General features: G+C 45.2%; 1 protein-coding gene across 1 annotated transcript; it reads left to right on the top strand.

Moving 5' to 3' along the window:
* Positions 1–4: 4 nt before the first annotated feature.
* LOC122234255 (vomeronasal type-1 receptor 4-like) lies at positions 5–26,775 on the top strand. The gene is made up of 4 exons (XM_042970044.1): positions 5–33; positions 257–316; positions 17,000–17,260; positions 26,403–26,775. The coding sequence occupies exons 1-4, from the start codon at positions 5–7 to the stop codon at positions 26,449–26,451; spliced, it is 399 nt and encodes a 132-aa protein (XP_042825978.1). The 3' UTR covers positions 26,452–26,775.

The raw sequence follows: 26,775 nt of genomic DNA, 5'->3' as shown, positions 1-26,775 counted from the left end.
GCAAATGAAGAGGAAGGAACAGAACCAGCACAGGTGATTGCCGTGGGGACGGAGGGGCTGCTAGAGGGAAAGTCTGAGGACCCTCCAGGGAAGCCTGAGCGCGCAGTTGCACGTGGCAGGTCCTAAGAGGGGGTTGGCCTTCTTGGGCGGCCTCTGCGCAGGCGCGAGCTCCGGGATGGGCGTGTGGGCGTGGCTACGGCCCCCTTGCGCCTGCGCGCATGTCCGGCAGGGTCAGGTGACCGTTGAGCTCCCGCAGAGGCCCTTGGCCCTTCCAGGTGAAGAACTGGCTTAGAGCTGCGGCTTCTCCTCCTGGAAGGTTAGTTCTCGGGGAGTGTGGGCTGGCGGTGGCCTGGGGGTGCTTGCGGGCCCCAGGGAGGGACGGGACCGCGTGCTGAGGGCAGCTCGGCTCTGGGCTCACGGCTGCCCGGAGCCTGCCCGCGACAGGCGGGTGTCAGGGTCGCGTGAGAGGGACAGATTCGCACTAGAGTCTGGTGGCGCTTTTATCCGTGTGTCTTCGGTGACGGGTTCCAGGATCCATGTGCTGCCTTCGAGGGCATCTAGGTTTTGAAGGGATGATGGATTCGGTTGAAGAGCACAATTTGGAAAGGCAGTCCAGTATGATGGTACATATGTAACCATTGAACTAACAGGCTGTTAATGCGGTGTGTATGCATAGCACTTTGATGCAATTTCAGACACTATCTGATATACTCGGAAAGTACATACAAGGAGGACAAACCTAAAGCTAAAAGTAAATTGTTACACCTCGATTAAAAATGGTATCCGTTTTGGGGCACTAGGATGGCTCAGTTGGTTAAACTTGGGACTTCGGCTCAGGTCATGGTCCCAAGGTTTGTGGGTTCGAGTCCCACATCCGGCTCTGTACTGACAGCTCAGAGCCTGCTTTGGATTCTGAGTCTCCCTCTCTCTGCCCCCTCTTGCTTGCTTGCTCACTCTCAAAAATAAACACTAACAAAAAATGTATAATAGGTTAGGGTAATTCATGAGAATATTGTTATATAGATACATTAGATTTCTGTTGTGAATTTACCAGCTTCAAACAAATCCCATTTATTTTCTTACATGTCATCAAAGCCTGGTCTCTTAACTGGATCTTCTGGGGTTAAATTTCTTTTAGGTTGATTTATGTTAGTAGAATTCAGTTTTTAAAATGATTTGACAATAAATTATATTTTAAATTTTTTTTAACGTTTATTTATTTTTGAGACAGAGAGAGACAGAGCATGAACAGGGGAGGGGCAGAGAGAGAGGGAGACACAGAATCTGAAACAGGCTCCAGGCTCTGAGCTGTCAGCACAGAGCCTGACGCGGTTCTCAAACTCACGGACCGCGAGATCGTGACCTGAGCCGAAGTCGGCCGCTTAACCGACTGAGCCACCCAGGCGCCCCCTTTTTTTTTTTTTTTTTAATTTTTTTAACGTTTATTTATTTTTGAGACAGAGAGCATGAACAGGGGAGGGGCAGAGAGAGAGAGGGAGACACGGAATCTGAAACAGGCTCCAGGCTCTGAGCTGTCAGCACAGAGCCTGACGTGGGGGACAATAAATTATATTTAAAAAATTAAAAATACAAGTACTTGCTAAAAAAAAAAAAATAAGTATTATAAAAAATGATGGGCAGGGCATCTTGGTGGCTCAGTCGGTTGGGTGCCCGGCTTCAGCTCAGGTCATGATCTCATGGTTCGTGGGTTCGAACCTTGTGTCAGACTCTTTGCTGGCAGCTCAGAGCCTGCAGCGTGCTTCAGAATCTGTCTCCGGCTCTCTCTGTCCCTCCCCTGCTTGTGGTCTGTCTCTCTGTCTCTAAAATAAATAAACATTAAAAAATTGTTTTTAATTAAAAAAATTTTTTTCTTAATGATTTGCAGGACACCTGGGTGGCTCAGTAGGTTGAGCCTCCAACTTCGGCTCAGGTCATGATCTCACAGTTCGTGGGTTGGAGCACTGCCTTGGGCTCTGTGCTGACAGCTCAGAACCTGGAGCCTGCTTGGGATTCTGTGTCTCCTTGTCTCTCTCTGCCTCTCACGTGCTTAAGCTGTCTCTCTCAAAAGTAAATAAAGATTTTTAAATGATTTCCCTGTGGCTCCCTCCACCTTGAAAGCCTGCATCAGCACACTGGTTTCCTCCCCTGTTCTCAATCTCTCCATGTCCCTTCTTGTTCTTTAAAGGTCACGTGATATTTTTGGACACACCTGTATGATCCAGGATTCTGTTCGTGATTTTTTTTTTTTAAATTTTTTTTTTCAACGTTTTTTATTTATTTTTGGGACAGAGAGAGACATAGCATGAACGGGGGAGGGGCAGAGAGAGAGGGAGACACAGAATCGGAAACAGGCTCCAGGCTCCGAGCCATCAGCCCAGAGCCCGACGCGGGGCTCGAACTCACGGACTGTGAGATCGTGACCTGGCTGAAGTCGGACGCCTAACCGACTGCGCCACCCAGGCGCCCCTTCTGTTCGTGATTTAAAGTTAGATGATTATTGTGGCCCTTTGTAGCAACGTGGATGGAACTGGAGAGTGTTATGCTAAGTGAAATAAGCCATACAGAGAAAGACAGACACCATATGTTTTCACGCTTATGTGGATCCTGAGAAACTTAACGGAGACCCATGGGGGAGGGGAAGAAAAAAAAAAGAGGTTAGAGTGGGAGAGAGCCAAAGCATAAGAGACTCTTAAAAACTGAGAACAAGCTAGGGACGCCTGGGTGGCTTGGTCGGTTAGGCGTCCGACTTTGGCTCAGGTCATGATCTCACGGTCCTTGGGTTCAAGCCACGCGTCGGGCTCTGTGCCGACAGCTCAGAGCCTGGAGCCTGTTTCGGATTCTGTGTCTTCCTCTCTCTCTGACCCTCCCCCATTCATGCTCTGTCTCTCTCTGTCTCAAAAATAAATAAACGTTAAAAAAAATTAAAAAACTGAGAACAAGCTGAGGGTTGATGGAGGGTGGGAGGGAGGGGAGGGTGGGTGATGGGTATTGAGGAGGGCACCTTTTGGGATGAGCACTGGGTGTTGTGTGGAAACCAATTTGACAATAAATTTCATATATTGAAAAAAAATAAAGCTAGATGATTATTAACCATAATTGCGCAGTCTCTTTTACCATGTAATGCAAGATAACCAAGGGTGTAACACCTGGGGATGGAGATCTGCCTACCTCAGCGTGACCCCAGTGGTTATATCTTGGGATGATTTCATGCAAGGAACAAAGTGCTTAACATTTTTCATTTCTCTTTGTTAGGTTCATTTCCTATATAAAGCATGTATGTCATTTTGTGAAAAACTTTGGTAATGAAAGAGTCTCTGATCACTTCAGTCTTGAATCATAAAAATTGTGGCAGGCATGAGGTTTAGGAAGGGAGTGAGCGTGGTACCTTTTTCCAACACTGAGTGCCAGAAACAGGACACAGGCAGTCCTGACAATCTCTTTTGGTCACTCCCTCTAAGAACTGGATTTCAGTGACAAGACTGACATGGTGTGTTCATTCAACATTCTACCTGTGGTCCTCCTGCATGTTAAAGGTTTTACAGGGATATTTGCATGACTACCATTGTTTTCCCCCATAGGTCACTGTAGAAACTTCCGGGAATAAAATGCAAGGCCCCTGTGAGTGAGGTTGTGAATGAATGCAGGCATGAAAGTGTAACTTTCCACCTGTCTCTGTGACCTACATGGTCTTAATTTCCATACTGCCCATCTTTCCACCACTGTAGCCTCTTGAACCTACTCCCCCTCCCTTTACAGGTCTTTGTCCATCCCTGTACTTTAGCCTCTGCCTCCAACTCCTGGACCCGTATGTGTTCCTGCTCACTTCCAGCTGACCCTTCTAGACTTCCTTCCCCAGCCCTATTTTGCACCCACTGTGAATTCCATTTCTCTGTCATGTGTATCCCCTGCACGATTCTAGGGAACTTTCTCCTACCGTCACCTGTACATCATCCATCCCCTTTGACCTGTATTGGCTTTCATCCAGGGCAGAAGCCAAGGACTACAGCCCTGTTCAGCCGTCAGTCACTGGGCACAATCAGCTTCCTGTGTACCCTATAGACACCACCATAGCTTCCCTTTTCCCGAGTTCCTTAGACTTTTCATTCCCCTTCTCTTCCCAGCTGATTTCATTGCTCACACCCATTTTCTGTCCTGAGACCATTATCCCCCCAGCAATGTTTAGATCTCCTTCCACCCTCTGTTCTGTCTTGGGCCACCCATGTCCAGTGCACCCATACTTCATTAGTACAGTGTGTCATACTTGTCTGTGTGTGTAGGGTGTGTGTGCGTGTGGTTTTTTTAATACTATCTTGACCCTCTTTTGAGGATCCAGTGTCAGGGCAGTCACTTCTTCCTGTTGAGGAGCTGACCAAGTCTATGCATCAGTCCTTTCCCTAACTGGGTTCTCCACTCAGGCCACTTTGCAGCAGCTCCGAGCACCAGGTTCAGGCACCAGACAACAAGGGACTGCTTTAGTGCTTTGGAACCTGTGAAATTACTATAATCTGGCAGTTCATTGGAAAACCTTGAAACTATTCCATGTCATTCTGTTTCCATACATAAGCTGCTCCTACAGCTGTAGCTTGTTACCCTGTCCCCATGTGCATCCCCCACTGTGGCTGAGCCTGACAGCCTTATGCTGTTTGCAGCTGTTGGTAATAAAGAGTTTTGCCCTCAATCTATCCAAGTGTCATAGTGTTGTGTCCCACCATTAAATTCCTCATAAAGGTTATATACAAAAGGCTCACAGCTAATATCACTTTCAATGGGGGAAAACTGAGAACATTTCCTGTATGGTCAGGAACAAGACAAGGATGCCCACTCTCACCTTTGTTATTTAACATAGTGCTGCAAATCCTAGCCCTAGCAGTCAGACAACAGAAAGAAAGAAAAGGCATCCAAACCGGCAAGGAAGAGTCAGCCATTCCCTGTTTGTAGATGACGTGGTACTCTATGTAGAAAGCCCAAAAGACCACCAAAAAATTGCTGGAACTGATACACAAATTGAGTAAAATTGCAGGATACTGAGTCAACTTACAGAAATCTGTTGCATTTCTGTACACCAAAAATGAAGCAGCAGAAAGAGAAATCAAGGAATGGATCCCATTTACAATTGCACCAAAAACAATAAGATCCCTAGGAATAAAACAAGCAGAAAGAAATGAAAGACCAGTACTCTGAAAACTATAGCACATTTATGAAAGAAATTGAAGAGAACAAGAAATGGAAAAATATTCCATGTTCATGCGTGAAAGAACAAATATGGTTGAAATATCGATACTCCTCGAAACAATCTACACATTTAATGCAGTCCCTATCAAAACTGCCAGCTACCTTGGGGCGCCTGGGTGGCTCAGTCGGTTGAGCGTCCGACTTCGGCTCAGGTCATGATCCCACACTCCGTGAGTTCGAGCCCCGCGTCGGGCTGTGTGCTGACAGCTCAGAGCCTGGAGCCCGCTTCAGATTCTGTGTTTCCCCCTCTCTCTGCCCCTCCCCTGCTCATGCTCGGTCTCTCTCTGTCTCAAAAATAAATAAAAACATTAAATTAAAAAAAAACAAAAAACAAAAAACTGCCAGCTACCAAACAATCCTAAAATTTGTATGGAACCACAAAAGATCCTGAATAGTCAAAGCAAAAGACTCTGAAAAAGAAAATCAAGGCTGGAGGCATCACAATTCCAGAGTTCAAGCTATATTACAAAGCTGTAATCACCGAAGCTGTATGGTATTGGCAGAAAAACAGACACCTCGATCAATGGAACTGAATAGAAAACCCAGAAATGGACTCACAACTATATGGTCAGCTAATCATTGGCAAAACAGGAAAGACTCCATTGGAAAAAAGTCTCTTCAACAAATTGTGTTGGGAAAACGGAACAGCAGTATTCAGCAGAATGATTACTGGACCACTTTCTTACACATTACACAAAAATAAATTGAAAATGGATGAAAGACCGGAATGTGAGACCGGAAACCATCAAAATCCTAGAGGAGAATACAGGCAGCAACCTCTGTGACCTCTGGAGCAACTTCTTAACTAGACACGTCTCCTCAGACAAGGGAAACAAAAGCAGAAATGAACAATTGGGCCTTCATCAAGATAAAAAGCTTCTGCACCACGAAAGAAATAATCAACACAAGTAAAAGGCAACCTTGGTAATGGGAGAAGATATTTGCAAATGACATATCTGATAAAGGGGTAGTATCCAAAATCTAGAAAGAATTTGTCAAACTCAACATAACAAATAATCCAGGTAAGAAGTAGGTAGAAGAGGGGTGCCTGGGTGGCTCAGTCAGCTAAGTGTCTGACTCTTGATTTTGGCCCAGGTCATGACCTCATGGTTCCTGAGATCAAGCCCCTCGTTGGATGGGCTTCATGTTGACAGGACTGAGCCTGCTTGGGATTTTCTCTCTCCCCCTCTCTCTGCCCCTACCCCGTTCACATGTGTGTCCTCACTGTCACTGTTTCTCCCTCTCAAGACAAATATATAAACTTAAAAAAGAAATGGACAGAAGACACGAATAGACATTTTCCCAAAGAAGCTGTCCAGATGGTTAACAGATACATGAAAAGATTTTGAACATCACTCATCATCAGGGAAATACAAATCAAAATGACAATGAGATACCACCACACAGCTGTCAGAGTGGCTACATTTAACCACACGGGAAACAACGGGTATTGCTGGGGATTCAGGAATAAAAGGGAACTCTACTGCACTGTTGGTAGGAATGCAAACTGGTGCAGCCGGTCTGGAAAACAGCAGAGAGGTTCCTCTGAAAGTTAAAAAATAAAACTACCCTATGACCCAGCAATTGCACTACTAGGTATTTATCCAAAGGATACAAAAATACTGACTCAAAGCGGTACCCTATGTTTATACCAGCATTATCAACAATAGCCAAATTATGGAAAGAGCCTAAATGTCCTTCAACTGATGAATGGATAAAGAAGATGTGTGTCATATATGTAAATAGGATATTACTCAGCCATAAAGGAGAATGAAATCTTGCCATTTGCAATGATGTGGATGGAACTAGAGTATATTATGCTAAGCCAACTAAGTCAGTCAGAGAAGGATAATTACCATATGATTTTATTCATATGTGGAATTAAAACAGATAAACATATGGAAAGGGGAAAAAAGGAAAAACCATAAGAGACCATTGTTAAAAAAATTTTTTAATGTTTATTTTTGAGAGAGAGAGCACAGGTGGGGAAGGGACAGAGAGAGAGGGAGACACAGAATCTGAATCAGGCTCCAGGTTCCAGGCTCCAAGCTGTCAGCCCAGAGCCCAACATGGGGCTTAAACTCATGAATCTCAAGATCATGACCTGAGTCAAAGTCAGATGCTTAACTGAGCCATCCAGGTGCCCCAAACCATAAGAGACTTAACTACAGAGAACAAACTGAGAGTTGATGGAGGGGAGGTGGGTGGGGATGGGCTAAATGAGTGAGAGATATTGAGGAGGGCACTTGTTGGGATGAGCGCTGGGTGTTGTATGTAAGTGATGAACCACTAAATTCTACTCTTAAACTAATATTACACCACATAGTAACTAACTAGAACTTAAAAAAACTGAAACAAACCCCTAAATCCCACAAAAGATACACCTTCTCCCCTGTATGCTTTAACCGCATGGACATGAATTGTCCTGGGCCTTTATCCAGCTCTGCCATTGCTGATTATCCCCCTCCCTGTTTTCCCCTTTAACTCATGACGTTTTTACTCTTATCCACCCCCAGACTAATGTGTATTTAGTCTTTACCCTTTACTTCTCACACACTGTGTCCCCCACGCCCCCGTACCCTTAAGTCCTGCAGTGTTCTTGAAACATACTGCCCCCTTTAACCCCTGTGTGCCTTTTATTCTGTGTCCTCACTCACCTCTCACAGTTTGTGTACTCTTGTTAGGAACAGAATTGTGTGCACCTGAATTCATATGTTGAAGCCGTAATCCCTTGAACTTGGAGGTGGGGGCTTCAAAGAGATAATGAGGTTAAATGAGGCTATTAAAGTGGGAATAGTACAGTGTGACTGGTGTCCTTACAAGAAGAGGACCTCCAGACACACAGACCCCCGGGAAGCAGATATGCATGGGCAGAACAAGGCCATGTGAGCACACGGAGACGGGGGCCGGCTGGAAGCCAAGGAGAGAGGCCTCAGAAGAAGCCAACCCTGCTGACACCTCTGTCTTGGGTTTGTGGCTTGGGGAACTCTGAAGAAATAGGTTTCTGTGGTTCACACCACCAGCCTGGGATATTTTGTCATGGCAGCTTTAGCGGAGTAAACCCCCACCCACGTCACCGTGCCGTGTGCATCACCCCTGTTTTATATCTTTGCGCTCTTTCCCCCCCAGCCTTTCTTATGCTGCTGTTACACCCTCATGAACTGCCCCTCAGCACGCCCTGCATTTCCACAACCAGAGCTCACAGAACTATTGAAATGCTGGTCATTTAAGACATCCTGGTGGGGTCTGCAGTTGGAGGCATGCAGGGGCAGACATGGGGCCCCATTCTTGCATTTTCAGACTTGGACAAATGAAAAGTTTTCCTTCATATGAACATATTTTTGAGGAGCAAAACCTGGTAATTGCGTGAGGGACTTTGTGAGAGAGAGGAGGCCAGTGATGTGAGGGTGTGCATTGTGAGTGTGTATGAACGTGAGTGTGAGTCTATATGTGGTCTGTGTACACGTGAGTGTGGGCATAAGACTAGATATGACAGGATGGGAAAAACTGTATGTTTTCCCACTGTATAAATTCATGTGTCCGAGTCTGTGAGTGTGCATAGTGTATGTGGGGTGGGGGTTCACACCTGACTGTGTAAATGCATGTGAGCCCATGTGCTTGAAGAATGGATTGTCAACCATATGGCTCTACTCCTGTAATGGAAAACTGGGGAGCAGTGGGGAAAGAGTGAAAATTTAACATCACCCAAACAGACATCTGGTCTTTGACCTACTGGGAGGTGATCTCCACCACTTGGAATGTCATGCACATAGGATTATCTTTCTTTTTCTATGAGTAGGGCTACCAGACAGACTCACAATGTGATGTATGATGGGGCTTTGGACCATGCAGTGTGAGGTCTGCTTCTGGAGAAGCAGTACACTAAAGGTATCAATCAGCCAGACTGCACAAGCGTAGGAGACTAAACATACCCAGAAAGTATGGATCAAACCCCAGTAAAAAGTGTGCACACGTAGGCTTGGGTGAACACCCTTGGTGGCAATACAATCTGAGTGTCCTCAAATATCAGTGCCTAGACAGTAAGACATCCATCAATTCATAGAGGATGTGGAGCTTTCATTTTGGCACTTTTCCCGGACTCTGCCCCATACATCTCTTTGCTGTCTGATGCCAGTCTGCATCCTTTCCCTGTAATAACCTGTATCAGTGAGTACACCAGCTCTCAGTTCTGTGAGTCCTTCTAGAGGTCTCAAAACCAAGCATGGTTTTAGGAAACCCCGATGTGCTGTTGGTATCAGAAGTAGGTGTGCTGCTAGGTGGACCGTGTTTCCCCACCTTTCCACATGGATGAAGAATCCTCACAGGTGGAATGGATAGTGGATCTTGTTGAGATTGTGTATCTCTTCAGTGGAAAATCCACTGAAGTGACTTTTGACTCATAAATGTTATGTGTCTTCATTAATTGCATGAGCCCAAGTGCTCCCTGTTGAAAAGTAGCAAAGGGAGGTGTAGAGACCTCTGGTAACAGCTCAGTGCTCTTGAATTAACAGAGAGCAGCATTGACTTCTCTGATAGAACAGTGGTAGAACCTGCTTGTGAAATCATGGAATCCCGGTACCTGTATTTCTGAGGGTCACTTTGATAAACATCTGTTTTTCTTAGAGGGGTAGATTTTTAGACTTCCTTTGATTGCCAGGGTCAATATTATTATAATGTCGTTTTGATAATATTTGCATATCACAAATCTCAGTATAATTTGTATTTAGTTATAAATATGAGACCTGGGACACCTGATGACTCAGTCGGTGGAGCATCCAACTCTTGGTTTCAGCTCAGTTCAGGTTCATGGGTGTAGGCCCCATGTCTGCCTCTGTGCTGGCAGTGTGGAGCCTGCTTGGGAGTCTCTCTCTCTCCCTCTCTCTCTGCCCCTCCCACCCTCTGTCTGTCTGTCTGTCTGTCTCTCTCTCTCAAAATAAAATAAACTTGAAAAAATGAGTCCCATGATTTCTTCTTTTTACTCAAAAAACATGGGACTCACTCATGTTTTCTAATATGAATTGTTGGCATGTTCTCTTTTATATCTCTTTAGATATTCTTGCTGGATTCTGATTCCGTGTATTTCCTCAATTCCCAAATAATGATGCAGCTTAGAAAACGGAAGAGTGGGGCGCCTGGGTGGCGCAGTCGGTTAAGCGTCCGACTTCAGCCAGGTCATGATCTCGCGGTCCGTGAGTTCGAGCCCGGCGTCAGGCTCTGGGCTCATGGCTCGGAGCCTGGAGCCTGTTTCCGATTCTGTGTCTCCCTCTCTCTCTGCCCCTCCCCCGTTCATGCTCTGTCTCTCTCTGTCCCAAAAGTAAATAAAAAACGTTGAAAAAAAAATTAAAAAAAAAAAAAAGAAAAAAAGAAAACGGAAGACTAAGATAAGAATGCCCTAGATTTTTGGTGGAAGAACTTCTGAGGGAATCGGGGATGCCTGTGAGACACACACACTCGCTGCCAGTCCCTTAGTTGTCTGACATCAGTATTTACTCCTCCTTCCCTGTGAGCCCCTCTCTGCCATCAGGGATCGTGAAAAGTAAGAGCCCCTCCTAAAGCAGACAACAGTCTCTTCGGAGATACTCACAAACTTGTAATTGGATTTGGTAATTAGTCCTGGGAGAAAGTTTTTCAGAAGTATTGTCAGCTACCGAAGGCTGTGCTGTCATTGCCACCACGTGTGAAATGATAATTGCAGTTCTGACGGGAGGGGAGGTCACAGATCACAAAGCCTTATCTCTGGTCTGGCTGCCTCCCTCCCTCACACGTACTGGCTGCTGTGACCTTCACGCTGCGCCCCCATCCTTCAACATGATGAGTCCAGTGAGTTCTTTCTCTGTCAGACGGAGAGGCAGCGCCTGTAAGGAAGGACGTGTGAGTAAGTGTTCGTGTCTGGAAAGGGATCCTGAGGGTCAGGACAGACCAGGGGAAGAGCTAAAGAGGGAGGTGGACTAGTTCCTTGGGTGTGAGCTGAACTTGTCGATAGAGGTGAGGACCCCGGACCCTGCATCCACACCCACGCCTGGTGGTTCCTGGTGCCGTTTAATGAAGTCCTCCCGCAGACTGTTACTGATGAAAATGCCAGTGACAAGGAAGGGTCATTTTGAAGGTGCGTAAGGACCATAGTTATGAAAGCCATCTGCTGTTGACATTACTTTGCAGGAATCATAGGTTGAGTTTTCAGTGTCAGTAGAGGTGTGCTTACAATGCCTTATGCTTATAATACAGAGAAGGGTAGAGCTCTAACAGTTTCTTTTCTTTCTTAGTTTTTAAAAATATTTATTTATTTTTGAGAGAGCATGAGCGGGGGAGGAAGAGACACACACAGACACACACACACACACACACACACACACACACAGAATCTGAAGCAGGCACCAAGTACTGAGCTGTCAGCACAGAGCCCAATGTGAGGCTTGAACTCACAAACCACGAGATCATGACCTGAGCTGACGTCAGATGGCTCAACTGACTGAGCCACCCAGGCTCCCCAGAGCTCTAACAGTTTCCAGTTGTCTACAGTGATGTGAATATGAATTTGTTTCTAGAATTTTTTAAAGATGTTTTTCAGTCTAACACTGAGGATATGACGTACTTACTGGAGATCGTAATTGTGCCTCAACTGAAACCACCTGGGGTGTCCTGTCTTGGGTGAGACTGCTTTTTCTCCTGAAGATAGAAGGCAGTTAAGGAAAAGGTCAGACATGAGGTGTCTGGACCACATGAATCTTGTCTCATTCTTTCTGGTTTAATAATATTCTAACATGAATCCCAATGACAGAATTAATTTTCTTACGATTTTAACTTACATGATGCACACAATGCCATATTCTTAGACTCCATTTTACACGTCTCTTGTGGTTTTTTTTATGTTTTTATATAATTTATTGTCCACTTGGTTTCCATACGACACCTAGTGCTCATCCCAACAGGTGCCCTCCTCAATGCCCATCACCCACTTTCCCCTCCCTCCCACCCCCCATCAACCCTCAGTTCTCAGTATTTAAGAGTCTCTTAGGTTTTGCCTCCTTCCCTCTCTATAACTTTTTTTTCCCTCTTCCTCTCCCCCATGGTCTTCTGTTAAGTTTCTCAGGATCCACATAAGAGTAAAAACGAATGGTATCTGTCTTTCTCTGCCTGACTTATTTCACTTAGCATAACACTCTCTAGTTCCATCCACGTTGCTACAAATGGCCATATTTCATTCTTTCTCATTGCCAAGTAGTATTCCATTGTATATATAAACCACATCTTTATCCATTCGTCAGTTAATGGACATTTAGGCTCTTTCCACAATTTGGCTATTGTTGAGAGTGCTGCTATAAACATTGGGGTACAAGTGCCCCTATGCATCAGCACTCCTGTATCCCTTGGGTAAATTCCTAGCAGTGCTACTGCTGGGTCATAGGGTAGGTCTATTTTTAATTTTTTGAGGAACCTCCACACTGTTTTCCAGAGCGGCTGCACCAGTTTGCATTCCCACCGACAGTGCAAGAGGGTTCCTGTTTCTCCACATCCACGCTACCATCTATAGTCTCCTGACTTGTTCATTTTAGTCACTCTGACTGACGTGAGGTGGTATCTGAGTGTGGTTTTGATTTGTATTTCCGCGATGAGGAGTGATGTTGAGCACCTTTTCATGTGCCTGTTGGCCATCTGGATGTCTTTTTTAGAATTTATGTGTGTCTTGTATTTTACTGTCTTTTACAAACTTGCTTTAGTGCTAAAAGTTTCACTCACTGTACGTTTTGTTAAATACCTCAGCAATTAAAACATAATCATCAGTAACTTTGTCTCTTTCCTAATACTGGTCCATCAAATGGTAGGATTTCATAAAACATTGCCTGGAGAACAAGGTACTATTATGTAATAGTGTGTGTATGGAAGCCATGAGTTTTGCTCCTGTATGACAGGAAATGACTCTTTCTACTGCCGAAGTATTGTTAGCAAATACTGCATTTATTAAATCTAATGTGGACACAGGGATGTCTCCTGCAGGATTAACCTGTAATTCATGCCTCTGAACTTCATTATGATATTAAACTTTATTTACATATGTTATTCACCTGAATAAAATATCCTTAATGAAAAATATATGCTTTTTACACCAAACATATAAAATAAAATATAGTTTGAAAGAAGATGGAAAAGTATAAATGCAAAATTAAATATGCGTCTGGATTATTTGAAGGCACAGCTGACGTGCATTGTTAGTGGAGCACAGAGGTTCAGACACTGTCTTCGCTCCAACCTGCCAGGTTCCAGTCTCCACTCGGCCCCTAACCAATGTGTGAACTGAGATTGCTTACCTTGTGTGCCTAGCTTGTCTTTATCTCTGCCATGGAAATAATGTACGTGCCTCCATCATGCCTTTAGGAAAAGAAAAAAGATTCCATATGTATGGGAGTAGGCAGTGATTCATGCATTTTAAGTGGTATTTAAAGGTTATTTTTTCCACTGTGGGAAGCACCTTGACAAAGTCAAACTGAAGTAAATACGTTTTCCAGAGTTAAGGTTTCAGCTGTTATGATAGAAGACATGTTCTAGTGTAGGATCCTTGGATTCTGAAAACCAGTGTCAGTCACTGGGATCTGTCAGAAAGGACTCCAGGAATTTCCAGTGGAAATGGTTCCCTCATCAGAGATGACGGTTGGAGTCCTGGGCATTTGCTCATTTCTTTACCACTGTTCTACAGGGATTCCAGCTTGAGGTCCGAAGATGTGATCCTTTAGGCACCTGATTAAGCTTGCTTCTTGGTCATTTCCTTTTACCGGTGTCCCCAAGGCAATGGTAGCTGTTAGTTGAAACATTCTTCAGTGCTTTTTGAGTGCACATCTGTTTTCTGCCCTCACAGAGCTGGCAGGGTGTGTCCATTGGCACCAGCTGCCTCTCCTGTGTCTCCAGCCATCACGAGCAGCCCCAGGACCTCCAGGTGGCTGGAAATTGGCTAAAGCCTCCCTGGGATATTGCAATTTCCATTTTCCTCTGCTGGACCCTGTTTGAGCTGGTAAATATCCCTTCTCCTCTGACAAATAGAGCAAGAAACCATCAGATAGAACACATATTTAGGATACTGCTGTGCTGAATTTTTGGCACAATCTCAGACTCACTATAAGCAGCAGTGTTACTACGTTCTGATGTTTTCTCGTTGGACTCAAATGTGGGCCCTTAGGTTCACAAACTTCTTTTGATACATACTCAGTCAGCAGGTCAAACACATTTACAGGAAGAACCTTCCCAGCTCCTTGCAATTTTATTTTGATGATTTGCATTTTATCAAAAATATAAAGAAAGACACAGGTTGTAAGTATGAAACTCAGTAGTATTTCACAAGCGACCACACCTGTGTGTGCAATTCCAAGATGAAGAAGTGGAATGGTCTCAGATCCCCGGGTATCCTTTTGTGCCCTCTCTAAGTCACTATCTCCCATGGACATAGTTTTCTTGGCTATATTTGGAGGATTGTGATGTTTGGGAATAGGTTTGTAACTCTCCAGCATTCGAAAGAGTAGATCACTTCGGCCCATCTTGTACTTGACATAAATGGAGTCGTACTGCCTGAAACGAGTAATGATGACTTGGTTCTCACACCGTGTGACCGTTGAAGGTTGAGTTGTATTCTTGCAGAGTCTTGTCGGCCTTTTAGGTCTCTCTGTAGAAGACTCCACGGTGTGACTGTGAAAACATTCACTGACTGCTGGTCCTGTTAATGGGAAGTGGGTATTCCAGAGTTTGGACTTTTATGAGTAATGAGTAGTGCTGGCATATAAATTCTGTAACCAGTCATTGGGGGATACCAGGCAAATTTCTGTTGAGTATATTCGTGGAAGTATATATGTTGGGACGTAGTATTATATCCAGATAGCTAAAGTGGATACTCCCACATAGTTTCCAAATGTTTGTACCGATTCCATCTCCTGACAGCAGGGTTTGAGATTGTTGGTGATCCACATCTTTGTCAAAACTTGTTATTTCTGTCATTCTAGATTTAGATTCTGAGTAGTGTTTGATGGCACTAGGCAGTAGCATCATATTTGAATTTTTGTGACTACTGCAGACAATGAACATTTTTATACCTGTATTAACTATTGAATAACCTCTCTCTTGCAATTTCTATTGGGATGGTCCATTGTTTATCCTTTTTATATAGTCTTTAGGAATTCTTTGTGTAGGTTGCAAATTTTGCGTGTGTGTGTGTGTGGGGTGTGTTTTGATGAGAACCACGTTTTCATATAAAGTCTGCATACCATATGATTAACATGTTCAGTGCTGTTTAAGAAATATTTTGTTCTTCTCGGGGCACCTGGGTGGCGCAGTCGGTTAAGCGTCCGACTTCAGCCAGGTCACGATCTCGCGGTCTGTGAGTTCGAGCCCCGCGTCAGGCTCTGCTGGGCTGATGGCTCGGAGCCTGGAGCCTGTTTCCGATTCTGTGTCTCCCTCTCTCTCTGCCCCTCCCCCGTTCATGCTCTGTCTCTCTCTGTCCCAAAAATAAATAAAAGACGTTGAAAAAAAAATTAAAAAAAAAAGAAAAAGAAATATTTTGTTCTTCTAAGACCAAATGAAATTTTTTGTTTTTCTTTAAAAGTACATTATACCCTTCAAATTTAGATCAGCAATACATTCATAGTTGGTTTAGGATGTGGGTAGTGATCAAGGTTTGTCTTCTCTACAGTATGGCTAGTGAATTTCAGCTTCTTCTGAAAATCTTGTACTATTCTTCTTTGCATTTGCTCTCAGATGGGAGTGGCAGGAAATATTCAATGTGCTGAAAAGGAAGAATATACAGGCAAGAATCCCTTTTTTTAAATTATTTTTTAAATACAATTTATTGTCAAGTTGGCTAACATACAATATATACAATGCGCTCTTGGTTTGGAGGCCAAGAACCCTTTATCCAGCAAGGTTCTCTTTCAGAATAGAAGGAGAGAGACGGACTTTCCCAGACAAACATAAACTAAAGCAGTTCATGACCACTAAATGAGCCCTGCAAAAAATTCTAAAGGGGACTCTGAACAGCAAAGACTACAAAGGACCAGAGAACATCACCAGAAACACGATCTCTACAGATAACATAATGGCCCTCAATTGTCATTGATTCCCCAGGATAACACCACTTCCTCCTTACTGCCGACTCTCCTTGAAATATACAGGATATCTGTACATCTCTTCCCATCTCAGTCAGTCTTGTAATCAAACAGGTGCACACACACAATGAAAGTGAATCTAGGTGTCAAAAATTCAATCAGGCTTTGGTTCAGAGAAATGATTATTGCCATAATTTAAAGGAAAACATGTGGAAGGACAGAATAGGCTCCCAGGATTTGACAATAGGGATAATCTTCTTGTCACAGACCATGGTTGGAATTGTGGGCAATTTCTCTCTTCTCTACCATTACCTGTTCCTTTACCACACTGAGTGCAGGGTGATGTCCACCCATTTGATTCTCAAGCACCTGACAATAGCCAATTCCTTGGTCATTCTCTCCAAAGGAATCACCCAAACTATGACATCTTTTGGGTTGAAACATGTTTTCAATGAGTTTGTATGCAAACTTCTTTTGTATGTTCAGAGGGTGGGCAGGGGAATGTCCATTGGCAGTACCTGCCTCTTGAGTGTCTTCCAGACCATCACGATCAGCCCCATGAACTCCTGTTGGAAGGATCTTAAAGCCAAAGCCCCAGAGTACATTGGCTTCTCCATTTCCCTCTGCTGGATCCAATACATCTTTGTAAATTTAATTTTTCCTCTGTATGTGTTATTTGTGTCTAGCAACCGGAGCATAAAAAACTTCACAAAGGAAGGAGATTGGAGATACTGTTTTTCTATAGCTCATAAGGCAGTCACCGTCCCACTCTATGCAGTCCTGATAGTATTCCCTGAAGTTTCACTTTCTGGGCTGATGGTCTGGGCCAGCGGCTCCGTGGTCTTCCAACTGCACAGACGCAAGAAGCGCGTCCAACACATTCACAAGACTGATGTCGCCCCCAGATCCTCTGCTGAGTCCAGAGCCACGCAGAGCATCCTCATCCTGTGAGCACCTTTGTTTCTTTCCCCTTCCTCCCCTCCATCTTTCATGCTTACATTTCTCTTATTTGTAAACCCAGTTGGTGGCTGGTGAACACTGCTCCTGTAATTTCCGTGTGTTTTCCAACTGTCAGCCCATTTCTGCTCATGAGTCAAGACTCTACTGTATCCAGGTTCTTCATTTCCTGGATAAGAAACACCAAATCCTTTAAAAACATAAAAAAAAGGGGGGGGCACGTGGGTGGCTCAGTTGGTTGAGCATCTGGTTGAGCTCAGGTGATGATCTCATGGTTCATGAGTTTGAGTCCCGTGCTGGGCTCTGTGCTGACAGCTGGGAGCCTGGAGCCTGCTTTGGATTCTGTGTCTCCCTCTCTGCCCCTCCCCCACTCACACACTCTCTGTCTCTTTCTCTCAAAAATGGTAAAAAACAAAAATAAGTTTTTTTCAAAAATACAAGAAGAATATAAATTGTATGTTTTTGTACCATGTCCTCTTGTTAATTCACTCCTCATTCTGCAAACGTCAACAATGAATGTGAGAAGAACCCACATGACATTCCAAGGAGGACACTGATGGCTGTTAGGGTTTCAGCAGCTGCTTCGATGTGGGATATACATGGGCATAATGCAGTGAATAAAGCAGCTTGGCCTCATTCTGATGTCTAGCATCCTGAAGACAGTAGTGTAGTGTAATGCTTTCTGAGCATGTTGAGTGGATTTGGTGCCAGCTCTAGTGAGATGAATCAGAGTGCTTACCCAGGAGTGTACTCATGGGCATATCAGTAGGAGTGAGTACAGTCAGGTAATGTGTGGTGGATATTGTTGAAATGCAGTTCTGCATGGTTTCCTAAGTATGTGTAGGTCTTATGGGCAGTGGCATGGGCAGCTTTTGTTTGGACTGTAGTTTGTAGGAAAAAAGTCTAGAATATAGGGATAGTATCACCTTTTGGGGCTGAAGACAGGTTTCCTTGCTGTACAGGGAAAAACACACCCCACCTAAGGGATATCAAGACCTAATGCAACAAGAGTTTGGGAAGTTCAGGGAAGAAGTTAAGGCTGAGAGAAGTCCCTCCATCCTTAAGCCACATTGAGAGAAGCCTGGTGACATGGGGGAAACCCTTGGGAACTTGAGTCGGGATCAGGAGCGTCTAAGGGCTCCAGTGGCCATGCCGTGCTCTCCTCCATCACGAATGCTAATTGCCAGTGCACCTGAGATGTCGTTTTTTAACAGTCTGTCTTGCTGGTGAGTTGGAGCTAAATTTGGGGGTAGAGGTCCAGTGCCAGCTTCTAGGTGGTTCCACTACAAGTGCCCTCCTCAGTAATCTTGGCTTTGCATGTCTCACTGCCCCATCTCCAGACTGTGCTTGTAGAAATCTGGTACCTTCCCAGGTGCTGTTAGAACACTGTGGAGGGTAGAGGGAACAGCTGGGTGTGGTTGGATCCCAGCACCCCAAAGCTGCAGCCTCCAAAGATCCAGGGTAAGAGCTCTGTCCCAACTGAAGGTACAGATGATTCTAGAACATGGGGGTCAGCATGATATGAAGGACAGAAGGCAGAACTGGGAGCTCCCATTCCAGAAGGAAGCGTTCCCATGATCCTTTTAAACACATCGCAGAAATATTTGAGCATGAGACAATCCATTCCCGCCATGGAAAAGGGGAAGCTCAGGCGTATGTATCGGTGGCTTCACTCCAGGAAAGAAGTGACTGGAAAGTCCTTTGCAAAAACCCAAGTCAGAGTCATCCTCTGACCAATTACAAATCCATTTAAAACTAGATCTTTCTTTGCAAACGGTAGACACGGAAACTCAGGAGGGTCAGACAGTCCTTGGCCCAATCCTAGGGAAAGAATAGTGCACACGTGAACTGCAAACGTCGAAGGACATCAGCTCAGCAGTGGCTGCAGGTCAGGGGAGAGACCGTGGATGGACTTGTCGGTGACCAGAAGCTTCCATCTTACCTTGAGGAAAGGACAGTGATGAGTGCTACATCCAGGACCCAAAGGGCCACCCCTGAGAGCCAGAGATTTCCCTTCTTTATAGGATCTCTCTCTGTGTGTCATGTCAACCCAGGGCTTCACTGGGGACTTGGAATTACACATCCAGCCTGGGAATAGAGATGCAGGAAAGAGAGAAAGAGTGAAGTTCTTGTTTTTTTGGTTTTTGTTTTTTATTTTTTTAACGTTTATTTATTATTGAGAGACAGAGACCAAGCATGAGCATGGGAGGGGCAGAGAGACGCGGAGACACAGAATCTGAAGCAGGCTCCAGGCTCTGTCAGCACAGACACCGATGTGGGGCTTGAACTCACAAACCACGAGATCGTGACCTGAGGCGAAGTCAGACGCTTAACCGAGTAAAGAGTAGCCCGTAAGTAGGGCAGATTCTGGGCGCAGCTGAAACTAAGACCACAGCTACTTGTCAAAGATGCATGGGTGGGGTGGAAGGGTACCACCTTAGGGTCCTCTGTGGGGGGGGGCTGTTTTGGGGTAAGCCCTGCCGTAAGCCTTAGCTTGTTTGTTTTGGGAGTTCAGTACCAGGATCAGCTGCTGCCTTCAAAGCTACTCGATTTTTGCAGGCACAGGATTCAGAGACTGGAGGGGACTGGGGACACGCGGCATAGTTTGTGTGCCTGCGTGACGGTTTGCTTGCCGGAAGGAAGAGGTGAAAGAAATCCAGGGCGAACAGGGAAACATCGGCTCCAGCCCATGTTAGGAGAGGGACAGGCTTGTGCTGCAGGTACTAGTTACACCTGGAACTGAAATCTGACCTTGGGTGATAGGATTCTGGGTTGTGGTTCAGCGGCCCAGGTTGGAGGCCAGGTTGCAGCTGCGATTCTCTGCTGTGAAGGGTGGTATTTTCCAGGGGACCTTTGGGTCCGACTGGTGCTGGTTTGGGCAGAGATCACCTCTCCCAGTACAGGCGCTGTCAGGAGAGACGGTGTGTTGTGGAGTTGGGTTACGAGAGTGGCAGAGGTAGGCCAGTGCCTGAGCCAGGCCTGTGTGTTGCCTGGAAGGAGGCAGGAGCATGTGGCCAGGAGCAAAGCACATGGCTTTGAGGACTCAGCTTCCACATAGCCACCCCAAGGCCTGAGGTCCAGCCCCCAACAGGACAAGACATGTCCTGACAGCTGTCCCTGCCTCAGGGGCCATGAGGGTCTGGTGCGTGTCTCAGCCTCCAACAGTAATAGAAAATTTGCATACCGTTTGCCTCTGAGGTGATGCCCTAAAAGGGTCCCGCCATCATCTGCGTTGGGAAGTTCTGCTGGAAAGTTGCACCCGAGCATAAGGGTGACAGACACAATTAGACAAATCTGCACCAAAGGACGTTCTGCAGACAGTGGGTGCATTCTTCAAAATTGTCAATATTCTGAAGACAAAAGAGTGGCAACTCAAGTAGATTAGGCAAAGTAGGGTCAAGACAATCAAAGCCCATGCTTCCTCCGTGACTGGATGGTAGATTCCTAAATCAGAAAACACAGCCTGGTGTCACAGGGGAGGATCGACATGTGGACTGGCTACTAAGTTGGTTGTCAGTGTTAATTTGTGAAATGTGCTAATTCTATTGTGTTAGGAGAAGGACCCAGATTTTAGAGGATGCAACATTAAGCTGCAAGCCCATTGGTGTCTTCTGAGGGTCTGTCTCTTCCCCGTTTGCAGTCACTTCCATGCTGTATCCACACGTGGCAGAGTGAGGGAGCTCTAGTTTCTTTCTACAGGAGAGCTCCACCCTCGCGACCTCATCTGAATCTAATTCCTATAGGCCACACCCCAAACGCGGTGGCAGTGGGGATTAGTCTTCCACATGGAAATCTGGGGAGACACAACTATTCCCTCCACAGCAATAATTAGGCACCAGCAGTGAACGTGCCGTCATGCTGGTGCAGCAATCCCCTCAGGGCCACCAAGAGAATCCACGTGTGTACACATCAACAGGATCACTGATCCACGTTCCATGCGGTCTGTGACAGAGGACACTCAACTAATTGAATGTATACAAAGGGAGTGTTTAATAAACATGATAAAAAAATGATGTCCAGAGAGTAATTTGTGGCATCTCAGTGAAGGAGAGAGATTTCTCTTACTGACATGAAAGCATGTCCTTCGTTGATGACCAGTCAAGGAGAGCAATTGGATTGGAGTGTAAGTCTCAGTGGCAATATTTATGTAAACCAATGAAGCAGGAGCAGAAAATGGAATGTGTGTGTGCCATTTTTGTGCAATTACAGTGCAGTGTCAGAGTGAAAATGCATAAAAAGGAGGATAAGATAGTACTGAAGAAAATGTTCTATTTGGAATTCAAAATGGTATCAGGCGCACCTGGGTAGCTCAGTTGTTTAAGCGTCCGACTTCAGCTCAGGTCATGGTCTCACAGTTCGTGAGTTCAGGCCCCACTTGGATTCTGTGCTGACAGCTCAGAGCCTGGAGCCTGCTTCGGATTCTGTGTCTGCTTCTCTCTCTAACCCTCCCCCATTCGCACTCTGTCTCTCTCTTCCTCTCTCTCAAAACTAAATAATAAACATTAAAAAAAATTTTTTAATGGTATCGGTTGTGGAGTAATTCACGCTTTAAATGTATTTTTCAGTGGATGTGTTTCTATGTGTATTATATTTGTAATGTTGCTGTTATAGACTTCTGTGACTGTAGCAGCTGAAGACGACATCCATTTCTTCCTAAGAAGTCTGTAGGGGACAAAGCCAGAGACAGTTGTCCTGGTCTCTTAACTGGAACCTGGGGGAGAATTGCTTCCAGGCTGATTGATGTTGTGGGCAGAATCCTGTTCTGTTTTCATTTCCCATGTGGCTCCCTCCACATTGAAAGCCAGCACGAGCAAATCAAATCCTCCTCCTGTTTTCAGCCTCTTTCCCTGTGACTGCATCTCATTGACTTCTTCTCTTCTTGAACACTCATTGTTTCCTTGGATCCACCTCCGTAAACCAAGATATTTCTGTCTCCTCATCAGTTAGGACTGCTGTAACAAGAATACCACAGCCTGAGGGGCTTACGCTACAAACATTTATCTACCACTATTCTAGAGGCTGGGAAGTCCAGGGTCAAGGTTGTGGTAGAATTGGTGTCTAGTGAGGGTACTCTTCCTGGTTTGTGGCTGGCCATCACATGTGCGGCAGAGAGAAAGTTCTGAGACGACTGTTCCCCTTCATGAGGGCTCCACCACGTGATGTAACTATCTCCAGTGGCCCCATCGTAATACCATCACATTAGCAGTTGATGTTGAATGTATGAATGGGGGTGTGGGGACACACAAGAGTCCAGCCCCAAACATCCCCTGATCTTAAAGTCCATTAATTAATTAATAACCTTAATTGCATTCAAAGGCCCTTTTGCTATGTGATATAATATAACCACAGGGGAGTAACCAGAGACAATGAAGATATGCCTACTTCACTATAAGACCCAGGATATTTTGTAATGAATTTTTTTTAATAGTTATCATATCTACAAACTATTACAAAAGGTGGCCTCTTAGGATCATTTAATACAAAGGAGACACATGACTTAAACTATTCCAGTTCCATTTTGTTATGTTTTTGTTTTTTGCATAAAGCACATACGACATTTTAGAAATACTACAATAAATGAGAGACTGTGAGCAAGTCCGTTTGGGTCATAAGAGTTCTCTTCCCATAAGTAGTTGGAGAGGATCATGCATTTTGGTGATGCTGACTGCCCAGTGCCAGTAAACAGGCCCTGCTGCCTGACCCACTGTGGTCACTCCATCTACCTGGAATTCCCATCAAAGAGAGAACGTGGCAGAGTGTTTGCTCAGAATTCTACCTGTAGATTTACAAACGTTCCAAGGCTATTTTCACATGCAGGCTGAATGTACGAGGAGTTCGCCTGCAAGTTGAGAGCCTGGTCCATGTAAATGAGGGCATGCTGAATAGAGGAATGAATTGGTGACCTCCCATCTTCCCTGCTGCCTGCACCCCTTTCATCTCCCTACTGCCTCTGTGGCACCTGTGAGCTCTTTTTCACCTCCTCTTTTAGGTCCCTAACCATCCCTTGGTCCAGCACGGTCACCCTCCACCACTGGGCCTTTTCCAAGCTCCTCCCACCTGCAGCTGACTCAAGACATTCATCGTCCACCTCCATCTTGCATTCGCTTGGCATTCCATTCCTTTGTCCACTGTGTCCCCTTCAAATGTCCGGGAGCTCATCCCAACACCCCTCCCCTCCCGTCACGTCCATATCCTCCTTCCCTCTTGAACTACATTTGCCTCTGTTCCAGTGAACTCAGGCCAGGTCTCCTGTCCTCAGCATCTTCTCCCTCAAACATCAGATGCCACCAGCTCTTAAGTTTGCCCTTTTTTTCTGGGGCTCCTCAAGCCACCCGTGTTCCCCAGCTGACCTCATTTTCTACAACGCTTTCCCCCGCTGAGCCCATCACTCCCCTGCAAGCCTTTAGCTCCCCTTCCCGCCTATATTTCTTTCTTGGAACACAGACCATATGACGTTGATGAACCAGCAATAAGTTGCAATAAATGTGCTCTTTTTGGTTAAGTGCTCTCTCAATCCAGTGTTGAAGCCATGACTAGAGGTTGATCAATTTTCCTTCTTGAGAAGCTGATTGAGTCCACAGCCAACGCACTCTTCTGTTTGGTCCTTCCTCTCTGGGCTGTTGGCTCCCACCCACATTGCCTCAAATCAGGTTCCAGAAACTGGAGGCCACCTCTCAGCCCCTGAGCCCACGAAATTATTCAAATTATGCACGAGGTGCCTGAGATTTGAAGCCAGCTCCACCCTGCTAGCCATACAGAAGCTGTCCCAGGCAGCCCCAGTTTGTTTACCTTGTCCCCGGGTGCAGCCCCACCTCCCATGGAGGCCTGCCTGGTATCCTTCTCTCCTTTGGGGTCGTAAGTCAAAGGGAGTTTTTTCTTAACACCCAAGTGTGAGTGTTGTGTTGTGCCATCAATGGTATCTTTAAACCTTGTAAAACGTAGGTCTCTCTTCACCTGTGTTCCTTACTCCTTGTGGACATGAACTTGCCTGTGCTTTTACCCACCCTGCCCTTCATCACTTCTGCCCTCTGTGCCCTCTGCATTATCCCCATCGTTCCCATGACTGGCGTAGCTCTTATCACACAGGGCCCAGTGTGCATTCACCCCTTAACGACTTTGTACTCGTAGCCACCCTGTGCCCTCAGAACCTGCAGTGTAATTTAAAGACATGGCACCTTTTAACCCATGTGTGCATTTGCCCTTAGCACCTTCAACTCCTACATTCTGTAACCCCTGAACCCTCATTCTCTCTGCACTGCCTCACCCTGGCCACTTCCCCTATGTGCTCTCTATCCATCACCTGCTCTCTAGGTCAGTGCCCCCCCCTCCCCGACCTCATGGCAAAGCTCATGGTGCTTTGAACACTGCATATCTAACATACTGTTCCTGTGGGCTGTGAAAGGAGTATAAAGGGCAGATGTTTCTGCCCCTTTCTGGTATTAATGGGCAGGAGAGGATGCGGTTTTCCAGATAAAACCATATGATTGAATTGGGCCCACCTGGTGACCATGTGGATGATTACTGGATATGATTGGGCCGTGTCATTTGTGTGGATGTGAGCCCTGTGAGCATGTGACATTGGGAGTGCGGGTCCATACATCATGAGTGTGTGCATGAGTATGAGTGCAGGAGCACCTGTGTCAGAGTGTGTTTGAGCGTGTGTGTACTGTGTGCTTGTGTGTATGTCTGAGTGTGTCCATTTGTGTTGTGTATGTGTGTTTAGAGTATGCATTGTCAACCATATGCTTCCATTCTGTCTCTTGGAAGTAGAAGACATCTAGAGTGAAGAACTCAACTCCCTCAAAGTGCGGTCAGTGGAGCAAGAGGAAAAGAAGTAATTATGTTAGTAGAAAAATATGAAAACATATGTAGTGGCTTCATAGGATGGAGTCACTGTTTCATTAAATCTGTTCCTGCCTCACACGGGTACTCTTATGTCTGTCGGATTGTGCTATGCTAAATGTAGACACCCAATAAACTATGTCCACTTGATTGTAAGAGAGCTTTGGCCAGAGACCAAGGGTGTCCTGTGTAGACAAGAATTGACGTCACCCAAAGTAATGTGTGGCCTTTGCTGTCGCCTACCAGAAGGTGCTCTCCTGACCTTTGGAATGTCATGCTTACAGTAATGTCTTTGTTTGCCTGGGGGCATGGCCACCAGACAGTCCCACAGTGTGACTCATGGTGGGGCTTTGTGCCATGCAGTGTCAGGTTGGCCTTGGGAGGAGCTGGACACCAGAGGTAGACCCTCACAGGAACTGGGGACTGAAGGTCAGCCAGTAAGATGGTATGCGATCGAGCCTTAGTAAAACATCCTGGCAGGAAGGCTTGGTTGGCATTACTGCATGAACATTGATAAATGTCAGTGCTAGGAAATTAGTGCATCTATCACTTCGTGGGTTGCGGATAATCAGCGCTCTGCTTTTGGCACTTTTTCTGGATTCTTCCCAACGCATCGCTCTCCTGTGTGATGTCCATCTGTATCCACTGCTGTAAAATCCAAGCAGTGAGTCCAATGGCTCTCAGTGAGTTCTGCGAATCCTAGTAGAGAACTGTCAGAACTCAGTGAGGTTTTGAGAACCAAAAAGCTTGCAGTTGGTGTGAGAAGTGGGTGTGGTCTTAGGTGGACTGTGGCTCCTCTAACTTCCCAGGTGTACTAAATACTCTCACAAGGAGAATGTATGGTGGACCTTCTTTCAATTGTGGATTTGTGTTGGAAAATCCAAAGCAGTGACTTTTGGCCGTTAAATATTTTTCTTTAATTTCATAACCAATGAGTGCTCCTACTGAAAATTCCACGAAAGTGTCTTTAAAGACCACAGGTAATCTTCCAGTGCTGTTGAATTGAGAAAGTAGCATTGGCTTATGTGTTAGTTCAACGATTGGTAAATTTTGTCTGTTAAACTTTCTCCTGCTGGTGCATGTATTTGTGAGGGATCGTTTTATATACAGCAGTCTTCTGTAGATATTTCTGTTTGCATTCATATTGCTGTTCGGGTTAAATAATTGTTCATTATTTTCTTTGAAAATTTGCATATCCTAATTTCCAGTCTAATTTGTACTTAGTTATAAAAATGAGTTCCATGATTTCTAATGTAAATTATAGGCATATTCTCCCTTTTATCTCTTTAGAAATTCTTGTTGGACTCTGTTGGAATGCCTGTATCTTCTGAATTCCTAAATAATGATGCAGTTTGGGACATAGAAGACATTGAATGAACTTGATTTTTCGTGGAAGAACTTCTCAGGGAATCGAGGACACCTGTGACACATGCCTCAGTGCCAGTCCTCTAATACATTGATGTGTGTTCCCTCTAACTTTACTTTGTTGAGGGGTTTTCTCATGGATGGATATTATACTTTGTCAAGTGCTTTATCTGCATCTATTGAAACGATCCTGTGATTTTATCCTTTCTCTTAATGATGTGTTGTATCACACTGATTGATATGCACATGTTCAACCAACCCTACATCCCAGGAATAAATACCACTTGATCCTGGTGAA

Source organism: Panthera tigris, chromosome E2 (genome assembly GCF_018350195.1).
Source record: "Panthera tigris isolate Pti1 chromosome E2, P.tigris_Pti1_mat1.1, whole genome shotgun sequence".
Taxonomy (NCBI): Eukaryota; Metazoa; Chordata; class Mammalia; order Carnivora; family Felidae; genus Panthera; species Panthera tigris.
The sequence above is the reverse complement of the archived record's forward strand: the minus strand, read 5'-3'. Positions and strand labels throughout refer to the sequence as shown.

Bases quoted from the DNA above. Each gene is read 5' to 3' on its own strand.
- LOC122234255 (XM_042970044.1), top strand. From the start codon at position 5: ATGAAGAGGAAGGAACAGAACCAGCACAG. The intron at 34-256 runs GTGATTGCCGTG...GAGCTCCCGCAG, and splicing joins AAGGAACAGAACCAGCACAG to AGGCCCTTGGCCCTTCCAGG. The intron at 317-16,999 runs GTTAGTTCTCGG...ATTTGTGTCTAG, and splicing joins GCGGCTTCTCCTCCTGGAAG to CAACCGGAGCATAAAAAACT.